The sequence below is a fragment of the Panthera leo genome, chromosome A1 (assembly GCF_018350215.1).
Source record: "Panthera leo isolate Ple1 chromosome A1, P.leo_Ple1_pat1.1, whole genome shotgun sequence".
In the NCBI taxonomy this organism is placed as follows: Eukaryota; Metazoa; Chordata; class Mammalia; order Carnivora; family Felidae; genus Panthera; species Panthera leo.
The window spans coordinates 97,640,082-97,654,027 of NC_056679.1; the positions used below are offsets into that span (position 1 = coordinate 97,640,082).

The following is a 13,946-nucleotide window of genomic DNA, read 5'->3' on the forward strand; positions in this document are numbered from 1 at the left end:
ATCAGACTATTCCTTGCCCTTTGCTCCCTGAGATACACAAATCCCACTGTTTTAGCCTAGAAAACACAATATCTTTTCAGTGTAATACTAATGCTCTAACATGTCAGTGATTTTTGTCTTAAAAATGTCTTCCCCATATTATAAAAATCATAAATGTTCAAAATGTTCACCCTCGGCTCCGAAGCTGCATTATCCTTACATGCATGGATAATGGTGTATTATCTTATCTCTGTTGATATGTTGTATATGTCTGAAAGGTGTATACATTTTATTAAGACATTGTATGTTATGGTATGATAGAAAAATAGAAATTTTCCACAAGCAATAAGTAGGATATTAGGGAAAATGAAGTAGTCCTTTATCGAAAGGAAAAATTATGAGATTTTTCCTTACTGGTATACTGTTGTTGATTTCCTGTTGACCTGATTTTGTTTTTTGAATACACAAAATATTTACATGGCTCAGAAGTCAAACTGTATAATTTAATAACAACAAAAACAAAACAACCCAGTTTAAAAAGCGCACAAATGACTTGAATAGATGTTTTTCCAAAGCAGATATATAAATGGCCAATAAGCACATGAAAAGGTGGTCACTATCACTGATTATTAGGAAAATGCAATTTGAGGCCACAGTGAGAGTTCACTTCATACCTCTTAGCATGACTGCTCTCAAAAAGAAAATAGCAGTGTTGGCAAGAATGTGGAGAAATTGGACCCTTTGTGCCCTATTGGTAGAAATGTGAAATGGACACCACTGTGGAAAACATTATGGCAGTTCTTCAGAAATTAAAAACAGAATTACCACATGACTCAGCAATTTCATTTCTAAGTATATATACCCTAAAGAATTAAAATAAATAAGGTATTGAATAGGTATTTGTACAAACATGTTCATGACAGCATTATTAATAGTAGCCAGGGGGTAAAAGTACTAAGTGTCTGTTGACAGATGAATGCATAAATAGAAATAATAGTATATACCTACAGTGGAATATTATTCAACCTAAAAAAAGATGGAAATTCTAACACATGTTATAACATGGATAAACCTTGAGGACAGCGTGCTAAATGAAACAAACCAGTCACAGAAAGACAAATACTGTATAATCCCACATATGAGATACTTAGTAGAGTATCATAGAGTAGTCAGATTCATAGAGACAAAAGGTCTCTATGAATGGTGGTGGCCAGGGACTAGGAGAAGGGGGAAATGGGGGAATTGTTGCTTAATAGAGATAGTTGTAATTTTGCAAGATGAAAAGAGTTCTAGAAATTGGTGGTGGTGATAGTTGCACAAAAATATGAATGTACTTAATGCCACTGAACTAAAAAATAGTTAAGATGGTAAACTCTGTGGTATGTGTATTTTACCACAATTTAAAGTAGTAAAAAGCCAGTACTCTAAGAAATAAACGCGTTTCACTTTAAGAGAAGCTAATATTTCTTTTTTCAATTAAAAAAGCAAAAACTATATAAAAATGTGAAATCGGAAGTGTCACATTTCTGTCTTCCACTCATTTCCTCCTCTACACCCATTTTTATTAGTTTCTGTTTTATCTGCCTTTTTGCAAAATAATCGCGCGCGCGTGTGTGTAATATCTTATTTCCCTGTTTTCTTACATGGAAAAACATACTGTGTATAATGTTCTATAATTTGCTTATTTATTAATACATACTGGAGTTCACTTCATTTTAATACTTTGAGATCCTTCTTTGTTCCTTTTTTATGGCAACTGTTTTTTCTGTGGTTCAAAACCATAGTGTTTGAACCAGTATTTTCTTGGTGGATAATTGGTTGTTTCTGCTCTTTTGCTATTTTAGATAAAACTGACATGAGTAACTCCATGCATATATTGTTTTGGTTTTGGGAAAGTATATCTGCAGACTAGATTCTTGGTGGTGAAATTGTTGGATTAAAGAGTGGTATACTCTTCTAAAACCCTAAGTAAGTTTTTAACACATCTCCTGTTTTATTTTTAGTTGGTCATTGATGCGCTTGGCAATGGTGCAGTTGGTACTCAACAATTTGAAGACTTTCTATCCCTTTGCAGGTCACGATCTTGCAGGTAATAAATATCTTAACATGAACTAATATTCCCAGTGCTTTTGAATTACTATTTTGTATTTTTTTTCAAATAGTGGAGAAAAACTTTAGTAACTTACTATTGTAGAAGATAGGTTTCTTTTAACCAAACCAACCATCTATAAATATTTTATATAGGTGCCCTTAGGAGGACATCATCTAAGAAAGCTGGGGATCTGAACCTGATGTGATTGACTGTATTGAGACTTTATTTATAGCTGTAGCCAGGTGTTGAGGGATTTAATAGCAGTAGACACTTAGAAAACTAAGCACGCAGCACTCTCAACAATAGCCAAATTATGGAAAGAGCCTAAATGTCCATCAACTGATGAATGGATAAAGAAATTGTGGTTTATATACACAATGGAATACTACGTGGCAATGAGAAAGAATGAAATATGGCCTTTTGTAGCAACGTGGATGGAACTGGAGAGTGTGATGCTAAGTGAAATAAGCCATACAGAGAAAGACAGATACCATATGGTTTCATTCTTATGTGGATCCTGAGAAACTTAACAGAAACCCATGGGGGAGGGGAAGGAAAAAAAAAAAAAAGAGGTTAGCGTGGGAGAGAGCCAAAGCATAAGAGACTCTTAAAAACTGAGAACAAACTGAGGGTTGATGGGGGGGTGGGAGGGAGAGGAGGGTGGATGATGGGTATTGAGGAGGGCACCTTTTGGGATGAGCACTCGGTGTTGTATGGAAACTAATTTGACAATAAATTTCATATATTAAAAAAAAAAAAAAAAGAAAACTAAGCACGTGCAAAAACTTAGTGATTATTAACTCCAGGGGAAGAAAAGATTGTACAGAAAGGTACATGATAGTATACCACGTGGTTCAGCTATGATCTATATTTATAAATAGATATAACAAGTTAAACCTGAAAACATCAATTTAACCAGAAATTATTATGTGACTATATTGCAGTGATGGAGAGACCGTTTATTTTTATGTTCCATAGTAATAAATTAGTACGCCATTCCTAAAATTGAAAAATCATGAATTCACAGTATTATCATGTTATTTAGATCTTCAGAGGTAAATAGGAATAGCTAAAAGTTGAAAGTAGGGCTGCCCAGGTGGCTCAGTTGGTTAAGCATCCGACTTCGGCTCAGGTCATGATCTCACGGTTCGTGAGTTCAAGCCCCACATCAGGCTCCGACAGTTCAGAGTCTCGAGCCTGCTTCAGATTCTGTGTCCCCCTCTCTCTTGGCTCCTCCCCTGCTCACACTGTCTCATTCTTTCTCAAAAATAAATAAACATTAAAAAAATTTTAATAAAATAAAAGTTGAGAGGGGAATGAGGAGTCATGTGAATGAAAGTTTACAGAACTAGAAAGTGTTGAATTTACTGGTAAATATTATTTAAGTTTTTTTTTTTTTTTTTTTTTTTTACTTTCGTGTATTATTTTAATTTTCTAAACAAGTTTTAAATATACCCATATAGATTTGGGTATGTGTGTGTGTGTGTCTATGTGTGTTGTGTATGTATGTATACATATACATATGTATGTACATATACATACATACACAACACACACATACACTGTATAGAAATATATACCATATAGAAATTAAATGTTAAAAGCTATTATTTTTTCCTCTCCAATATATTTTTATAATATTCAGGTATATTTTTTCTTGTGAAATTAAAGCCAGAGGCAGTAATTGATATAGCAATCAATACTTTATATCATAAGTCATAAATATTATTCCAAGTTATACTTGTAAAGCTATGATATAATTTCAACTTAGATTTCTCTTTTTTTTTCTGTTGCTAAGGGCCACCTAATAATGTTGAAATAAAGATTCATTACATCTTTTTTTTTGAATCCTGTGGGTTTCTGTGCCCACCTCTCTTCCACATCTCCTCTGCCAAAACGTGTCTTCTCTCCTTCCTACAGTTGAATGTAACATTTTACTGCAGAAGACAAATGTGGGTCATTTTTATTTTCTCTTTTTAGAACTTCCAGTTAGTTCACCACTTTGTCATGCGGTTCTGAAAACTCTTCAGTGTTGGGAACAAGTTCTTCTCCGACGACTTGAAATCCATGGTGGGCCACCTCAAAACTATATCTCAAGTCATACCTCTGAAGAGAGTGTGTCTGCAGGCCCTGCAATTCTCCGCCATAAAGCTTTGCTGGAACCTACAAACACTCCTTTCAGGTAGGTTTTCCTATAGATCCTGTTTTTGAATTTTTTTTTTAATGTTTATTTACTTCTTTTTGAGAGAGCGAGAACAGCACAGGTAGAGGGGGGATGGGCAGAGAGAGAGAGACACAAAATTCAAAGCAGGTTCCAGGGTCCAAGCTGTCAGCTCAGAGTCCTACGTGGTGTTTGACCCCCCAACTGCGAGACCATGACCTGAGTGAGCTGAGTCAGACGCTTAACCAACTAAGCCACCCAGGCGCCCCCTATGGATACTGTTTTTACGTCAGAGTTACTAAATCAGAATGCTATCAACTAGTAATTTAAAAAAAATACTTAAGGCCTTCTGTGTCTAATTTGCAGTTCTTGGCTCGTATCTGTGTCTTTGTTAGATGTATACTGTAGGCCAGAGGTTAGCAAACATTTCCTGCAAAGTCCTAGAAAGTAAATATTTTAGGCTTTGCAGACCCTGGAATCTTTGTTGCAACTCTTAAACTGCCATTGTACAGTGAAAGCAACCATAGACAATAAGTAAACAAATGGTCATGGCTGTGATCCAATAAATTTTATTTTTGAAAATGAAAGGCAGGCTGAATTTGACCTGTGGGCCATAGTTTACTTCCGCCCACTCTGGAACAGTGCCCTTCAAAATATTTAGTTAGCAAACTGTTTTACTGTCCGTGGGGAGATGAAGCATTTGCACCAAAAGGTAAATCGATGCAGTGCTTGTTTCATCAATAAAGTCTTGCTACCAAATGTTAACTGAATTAAACTGTACTTACAGGCTTAGTTATACAGTTGATACACATTATTTCACAAGTTCTTAACCATAGTGAGCATCAGTAACAGTTCGTGGGCTGATATGTGTCCTCAGACACTTGGAGTAGCTCTGCCTCTAGATCTCTTCCAGGAAGTCTAACTATTTTGGTAGATCTTCTGTTCCTGGGGGTCGGAAACTGCAGCTTAGAGCCAAATCCACCCCTCCTCCTGCATTGTAAACAAAATTTTATTGGATTACAGCCACACCCTTTGATTTTAATATTACCTATGGGTGGTTTCCTTCTTCAGTGGCTGAGTTGAGTGGTTGAAAGACCATGTAGCCTGAAAGCCTAAAATCTTTACAATCAGGTTCTTTAAGAAAAAGTTTGCAGACTGCTGCCTAGATGATGTGATCTGATTCTAGTTTATTTATTATTATAAACATTCTTAAAACACCAAGGAAATGTGGTCAAGTTAATCAGAAATCTCCAAAGTGTATAATTAAATATCCTGTCTCTGTAGATCCAAACACCATCTGGCACTGTCTGTGAAGAGACTTTGGCAGTATTTGGTGAAGCAGGAAGAAATTCAGGAAACTTTTATCAGAAATATATTCACGAAGAAAAGATGTCTAAATGAGGTCTGTATAAGTTAAAACCTTTTTTTTTTAATTACTGAAGTCTTGTTTTATGTACCTATAAAGAATAAGTTGTATTTTACAACCCACTTTTATACCATAAACGTATATTATGCAGTTAATAAATAGATACAGTAATTGAAAAGGAGAGAGAACGGGTCACTATTTTCTGAAGTCAATTTAAAGTAACTAATTCAGATATATTTGGAACTTTTTTTTCCTAAAAAGGTACTGTTTGAGTGAAGATTGTGTATCTTGTTTGGTGTGCTTTGAGTTGTCATGATTGCCATTTTAGGAAATAAAGTAGAATTTTCCCATGATTTTCAGAATGTGATCGTTAAAAGAAGTTATCTTAGAAGTTTTATTGAAACTAGGTTTGTATACTGAGAACATTTCAAATATGTACATTTTCTTTTTATTCTTTCAATTATGCTTCTTAGTGAATTTTGTAAGTGCAGTTTATAAATATACTGTGGTTAATTATACTTTGATGTTATCATTATGATTATTTTTCACATTTAGTTCAGTGCTTTAAAAAGTTCCATTTTGATGCTATGGAGAATTTGCACCTAAGTAGATTAACATGTTGCTTCCTTTTCTGTGACAGTATTGCTATTAAAAAAATACCCGGTAAACTCAGTGGTGGACTTAGTGATGACACTAATTCCTTATGTCCTCATGGACTCAAGACCCTCAACTGGTGTGTGGATCGTATTTTGAGAAGCACTGAACTAGTCTGAAAGCAAGTTTTGTATGGTTCTTGAAGTGGGGGGGGGGGGGGAGGTATTTCACTTGGAGAAATAAGGAAGTAGAACGGCTTTTTTTCCTGATTTTTAAAAAAAAATTTTTACTTGAGTGTAGTGAACATACAATGTTACATTAATTTCAGGTGTACACCATAGTGACTCAGCATGTTTATACATTAAAGTGGCTTCTTACTAGACAAGTTAGCAAAAAGCAAGATGGCATATAATAACTTTAATGAAAAACAGAAAAATTACATAGATCTGATGGGCTCTCGGTTTAAGCACTATTTTATAAGAGGCAACTGCGGGTGCTGATACTTAGCATTCATCTGGTTATGTAAATATATTTGAATTAGCCAAGCCAGGAAACAAAATACATAATTTTTTGCAACTTAGAAAACTTGTGAAATATGTATCTTAGGATAACATTGAAATCTAAGCCAACAATAGATAAAATAGATAGAATAAATAAAAGTAGTTTTATTTAACTTTCCTATCTTAAATATTTAGTATATGAATTACCATTAAACAGTTCAAGAAAATTTTGGGATAAGTAAAATTAAAAATGTAATGGATCAGAGACTAATTAATTAGGGTGTGTTCATTTGTGAGGTAATGTTTCTGATTTTATTTTAAATATATCTTTGAATAAAATAATGTATTACAAGTTACAGCATTTCCATAATAGTGAATAAAGCCCTCCTTCTTTATACACTTTATACCTGCTTACTGTGGAAAAAGTATGTTTACTGTGCTTGTTATTTCTTGGGTTTCTCTGACCTACCTTGTATAGGTATAGATGTACCAAATCATTTTTTGTACAAAAAATGTACAAAATCATTTTTTAAAGAACATGGCCATATTTGATTAATATAGTTGTAAATATAAAAAACATTTCTCTACTGCTGATACAGGGAATTTGGAATATAGGTATTTGGGAAATTAAATAATTCTCAAAACAAAATAAAAAATTGTTCACCACCAGATTGTCTAGTTGAATCCGGAAATAGAACCACTAAGGGAGGGGAGTAGCATAACTAAGCCAGATACATGAGGAAGAACAGCAGGGAAATGAGTACAACAACACCTTTTAAATTCCTTTGCTGTTTTACTTTGAGTTTTCTTTCAGAGTTCGATGATACCTTAAGAAAATTTTAATTTTTTTGTTAGTAATTAAATGCATGCTTATGAATGTTGGACTGAGAGAAAGCTTTGTAATTAGTGAGCTAAATATTTTCTCTGAATTTTAGGGGTTTTTTTCCTGCAAAATTAATTTGGAATATTTTAACCGGTAGATCTTATTTACTTAAAACTTGGCATCATTAATGGTAGTTATTAGAAATTAATTGCTACTGCATTATTGTTTTATTCTTCATGTTTTATTCTTCACTTTTTAAAAATAGTGACATTTTGATAAAGAGAATATGAAAATGAAAACTTTGTATGGTGAACCACAGATGGGATGGAATTAAATAGAATATTAACTCTATAAAGTTAGTATAATGTTTAGTCTTTACTGGCAAGTTGATTAGCTTGTTCTTGATGTTAACAAAATTATCTTCCATGTCTTTTTTTTATAAAATGATGACTATATTTAAATAGTTTGAGTCCACGTCACTGTGACTTTTCATATAGTTAGGAAATAGATACATGACAGGCTCTGTATTTTGGATGGGAGAATTTTGAGATGGTTTCTTTATTCCTTATGTGTGTGAAAATGAAATTTTCTCCATCTGATGTTTAAATCCTGGTGTATGCTCAGATCTTTTCTTTTCCTATACTGCGTTTTTAAAATAAAAGATCTTTCCTTTTTATACTTGGAAATTGAATACAGATGGCTGCAAATGAACTATATCTGAATGATCCCCAGCCAGAAAAAAATACTTGACAGCTATCATCTTTGTCCCCACTTTGGATTTCTGTTTTCTTTCATTTTCTGAGAACCAGAGGTCTTGAACCAGTTTTTTCTAATATCCCCTTTTTAGCAGGATGTGTGCCTCCAAGCAGTTTATTATTTCTGGCTAAATCAAGAGAAGGAGAAAATTAGAAACCTAGAAATTAAAAGTTTCTAATCAGGAGGTTTTCCTGAGGAGTGAGGTACCATAATGGAGACAAGGCATAGTAGCATATGTGAAAGAGAACAATTTGACTTTAATTTTCAGCTGAGAGTACTGTGGATCAGTAGCTCTGAAATTTGTAATATTAAGAAGTTGGGGCTCAATTTTGCTTTAATGTCAACATTTCAAAATAAGTAAGTTAAAATTTCTTGCAAGGGCAAATAAAATTTATGGTGGTGGTTAATGAGTTCTGAGGGATTCAGTTTTGCCCAGCCTTATCCATGCACCTCCACATGTGCTTCTTTTAAGATGTATGAACTTGAAAAATAACAACTCAGTCCAGTGTTGTTTTCTAGTAAATTTAGTTTAAAATATTATAAAAATATCCCCGGTATTTTGCATGTTATATCTCGTCTTTACTCTTTGTCATGTGGTTATTCTTTCTTGATGAAGTCATTAGAGGACAACTGTGAAACCATCAAAAATTCTATGGTGGAGGAGCCAAACATCAATAAGGTACAAAATATCATTCAACTAAAATGAGAAATTGCATTCTTTCACAAGAAAAACACATTGTTTGCATTTGAGTTTTGAACCGGACTTTGTTTCCAGTGCAATTAAATTATTGTTCCCTCAGATTATTCTTACTTGATTTCAGTAGCTTAAATATGCAATCATAAAAATTGTTTCTGTTTTGTTAATAAGAGAATGCAATTTTAAAGAGAGTTGAATGTAACCTGTTTTGGCTACACATTTTTTTGAGTAAATGCTACTGAAGTTCTTAATAAGGTGTATTACAATAGCCATTGTAGAATTGTAGCAGTATTGTTCTGTTTTACAAGTGTCATTTTGGAAGTTAACAATGTCTTCTGTGATGTTAGTTCCTTAAAATATATCAGATGCTAAATGTAGCATTTATTGTGCTGGTAGGAATAGCACATAGCACATTGCCTTGTGTGTAGCAATTTCTGCTAACACTTGAGAACAGAGCAAGAATGGTAGGAATTGGTGTAATCATGAAATATCTCCCAAATGTTCTGTGATCATATATTCAAATGTGAGTTTTATTAAATTGACATTTAACTCACTCATGTGTTTCTTACTCTGATTTTAAGACCATCTCAACAAAGTAATTTTTAGAGGAAAACTTTCTTGAAGATAATTTTTTAAGGTTACTAATTCCCCCTGCTAATTCTTTTCCAAAGAAATTCTTCTAGTTAAAATAAGAAAAATAATTCTGTATAATTAATAAAAAAGACTAATTAGCTGTCAAGTGTGTATTATAACTCAAGTTTGGCAAAATAAATATATTTAGTCCATACTTTGGAAATGTCTAATGGCCTTTGGCAATTTTGAAAGAATATAGTTGAAGCTTTTAATCAGTTAACAATAATTCCTTGCCTAAGTTATCATTAATTACTAGTCTGTACATTATCATGAAATCTCATCCAAATATTTTAATAAATACTAAATATTTATAATTATATTAATAAATTTAATAAATATAATCAGAATGTGGTATTTCTATAGTCATCACATTACATTCAAAGGTAGTCCTTCTGTGTGTTCAGTTAACATCAACAATTTTTGGCCAGGATTTTCCAAACATCTGCTATAATTTTGTTTTAAATAGCTTTATCGTGTATACCTGACTTAAAATAACTGCACATATTTATTAAAGTATAGTTTGATTAATCTTGGAGTATGTATACACTGGTAAAGCCATCACCACAACCAAGAAAATGAATATAGTCATCACTCCCAAAACTTTAATCTCTTTCTTACTCCTTTCTTTTTTTCATCTGTGCCTTCTTCCTGTACAAGCAGCTACCAATCTGCTTCTTCATATTATAGATTAGCTTGCATTTTCTGGAATTTTATGTAAATGGAATCATACAATGTATGCTTTTTCCCATAGCATAATTATTTTGATATTCCTCCATGTTGGATATTTCATTAATTCATTCTTGTTTATCGCTGAGGTGCGTTCATTGTATAGCTGTACCATAATTTGTTTATTCTTTTATGTGTGGATGACCACTTGAGCTCTTTCCATTTCAGAACTGTTTCAAATAAGAAAGCTCACATTAGTCATATACAGGTCCCTTTGGTGGGGCGTATGCTTTCATTTCTCTTGTGCAAATGCTTAGGAGTGGAATGGCCAGATTTTATTGTATGTGTGTGGTTAACTTTTTGAGAAACTACTCAAGTATTTTCCAAGGTGATGGTACCCTTTTATATTCCCAGCAGCAGTACATGGTATCTCAGTTGCTTTACCTCCTCACCAGGGCGTGGTATGGTCAGCCTTTTTATTTTAGCCATTCTAGTAGGTGTGTACTAGTTTTAATTTACTTTGACCATCTTCCGTGTGCTTTTTTATATCATTTGTATAATTTTTTGGTTGAAGTGTGTTTTCAAATGTCTTTTTTTTTTTTTTTGATTGGGTTGTTTTCTTGACAGAGTTTTAACAGTTCTTTTTATTTTTTAAATAAGTGGTGTATCAGATTTGCAGATATTTTCTCCTACTCGCATGTCTTTTGATTCTCTACAATTTCTTTTAAACTGAGAAGTTTTTAATTGATACATTGAACCTCATCAAAATTTGTTTTGTGTGTGGATGTTCTTTTTGGTGTCATATTTAAGAAGTCTTTGCCTAACCTAAAAATCACAAAGATTTTCTCCACCTCTGCTCTAGTGTTAGTTTTACAATTAGTGAAGACTACTTCCATTACCACAGCTGTCCAGTTAAAAACAAATCTAAAACTCTGCCCTACAAAGAAATTATAACACGAAGGCAGTGTTTAAATCCTACAAAAAATTTTTTTGAGTCAATTTTTTAATATGAGTAGAAAGTATAGATTGCAGTTGCTTTTTTCTTTTTCCATGTGTGTATCAGTTGTTCACCACTGTTTAATGAAAAAGTTATCTTTTCCTCCACTGAATTGCCTTTTCCTCCTTTTAAAAAAACCAGTTGACACGGTGCCTGGGTGGGGTGGCTCAGTCGGTTAGGTTAAGCGTCTGCTCTTTGCTGACAACTGAAAGCCTGGAGCCTGCTTTGAATTCTGTGTCTCCCTCTCTCTCTTTCCTTCCCTGCTCGCACTCTGGCTCCCTCTCTCAAAAATAAAGGTGAAAAAAAATTAACAAAACAAAACAGTTGACCTATGTGTGTTAGGGACTCTGTTTTGGACTATTGATCTATTTATCTTTATCCTAATCTCCCACTGTCTTACTGCACTGGCTAGAACTTTCAGTCCCATGTTGAACAGAAATGGTGAAAGCAGACATTTTTATCTTGTTCCTGATCTTGAAGAAAAGCATTGCGTCTTTTGTCATTAAGTATGCTGTATTCTATAGGGTTATTATAGATACCCTTTATAAGATTGAGGAGGTTTCTTTCTGTTCCTAGCTTGTTGAAAATTTTTAATCGTAATAGTTGCTGGATTTTGTCACCTCTCTTTTCTGTTGTTGTTACCACTGAGATGTTCGTATGGTTTTTCTTATTTTAGTCTGTAAATATGACTAAATACGTTGATGGATTTGTTTGATGTTAAACAAACCTTGCATTCTCTGGCTAAGCTTCATTTGGTCGTGCTGTATTTGTTATTTTTTTTTTTATATATTGGTATATTTGTTAAAATTCTTGTTAAGATTTTTGCATTTATGTGAATGAACATAAGTTTTCCTATAATGTTTTGGGGTTCTTTTTTTGGTTTTAAACTAAAGCTGGACTCAGAATGTGTTGGGAAATACTCTCTTTAATTTTTTGGGAAAAAAATTGTGTAGAATTAGTATTGTTTCTTACTTAAGTGGTAGAATTCACCAGAGAAACCATCTTGGCTTGGAGTTTTTTATCTACAAATTCAATTTCTTTTTTTTTATTTATTTTTGAGACAGAGAGAGACAGAGCATGAACGGGGGAGGGGCAGAGAGAGAGGGAGACACAGAATCGGAAACAGGCTCCAGGCTCCGAGCCATCAGCCCAGAGCCTGACGCGGGGCTCGAACTCACGGACCGCGAGATCGTGACCTGAGCTGAAGTCGGACGCTTAACCGACTGCGCCACCCAGGCGCCCCCAAATTCAATTTCTTTAACATGTAGGGCAAGTCGGGTTATTTATTTCTTCTTGAATGAGCCTTAGTAGTCCATGTCTTTAAGAAATATGCTTCATTTGGGGTGTCAAATTTATTGGTATAAAATTATTCATAATATTCCCCTATTCTTTTAATATACAAGAAAATTTATGGTGATGTCACCTCTCATTTCACTGCTAATTTTGGAAACAAAATTACTTCTTGAGTATTTTTATTTCCTAATAGAGTATTTGTTTTCTTTTGTATTCACTTGCCAGCTTCCCATTTCCTTCCAATATGCCTTTGATATTGTTTAGATCTCATTTTACTCTGCTGTATTTAATTATATCATTAGAGCAGTGCTGAAGTGCAAGCATTCAGCTTTACATCATAGAAGGTGATAATAGCTGAAAATCACTAATGAGACCTAGAGTCTCACCTTAGCTTTTCTATAGCTCTGTTGTGGGACCTTGGGCTCTTTACGTCCTTGAAGCCTCATTTACCCTAATGTATAAAACTGGGGTGATAATTTTAAACGTGCTAACTGCTCTAATTAAAATAGTAGTGAAGTCCTGAAGTTAGTCTGTTATGTTCCTCTCTTCTTCAGTTCTTAAAGGAAGGTCTGCAGAACCCGAACATTTTTTAGATCATCACCTGTATAAAAATGTTCTCTTTTTACAAATTGTGGTAAAATATACATGTAAAAATTTACCATTTTAGTTGTTTTAAGTGTATAGTTAAGTAGCATTAAGTACATTGACTTTGTTTGCGACCATCAGCACCAAACATCTGCAGAACTTGTTCATATTCCCAAACTGGAGCAGTAGCTCTCCACTTTCTCCATCCCACTTAGCCTAGCCCAAGCTAACTCCCGTCCTCCTTTCTGTCTCTATGAATTTTACTACTCTGGGTGTCTGTGTAAGTGGAAGCATAATATCTTTCGTTTTGTGACTGGCTCATTTGACTTAGCATAACATCTTCAAGCTTCATCCATGTTGTAGTATGTCTCAGAATCTCCTCCCGTTTTAAGGCTAAATAGTATTCCATTGTGTACATGTCACATATATTGTTTATCCAGTCATCTATCAATGGATATTTGGGTTGTTTTCATCTTTTGGGTGCTGTGAGTAATGTTGTTGTGAAAATTGATGTATATATCTGTTTAAGTCTCTGCTTTCAGTTCTTTTGGACACATACCCAGAAATGGAATTGCTGTCATCTGTGGTAATTCTTTCTTTTTTGATCTGTATAATCTCTTAAAATCTCTTCCAGTACTAATATTTGGATTCTTTTTTCCTCATGAATCCAGCCCAATCAGATTTTATTTTATTTATTTTTAAATTTACATCCAAGTTAGCGTATAGTGCAACAGTGATTTCAGGAGTAGATTCCTTAGTGCCCCTTACCGATTTAGCCCATCCCCCCTCCCACACCCCGTCCAG

General features: G+C 33.9%; 1 protein-coding gene across 7 annotated transcripts in view; it reads left to right on the forward strand.

Annotated features, from left to right (window-relative positions):
* DMXL1 (Dmx like 1) overlaps window positions 1–13,946 on the forward strand; it is a 141,065-nt gene that overhangs the window by 97,340 nt on the left and 29,779 nt on the right. For 5 of the 7 annotated variants that reach the window (XM_042933590.1, XM_042933615.1, XM_042933608.1 and 2 more), the window contains 4 exons: window positions 1,983–2,068; window positions 4,052–4,253; window positions 5,517–5,634; window positions 8,888–8,950. In XM_042933590.1, the coding sequence (XP_042789524.1) occupies window positions 1,983–2,068; window positions 4,052–4,253; window positions 5,517–5,634; window positions 8,888–8,950 (469 nt within the window). The remainder of the gene's footprint in view (window positions 1–1,982; window positions 2,069–4,051; window positions 4,254–5,516; window positions 5,635–8,887; window positions 8,951–13,946) is intronic. The other 2 variants (XM_042933598.1, XM_042933621.1) reach the window with 1 other exon arrangement.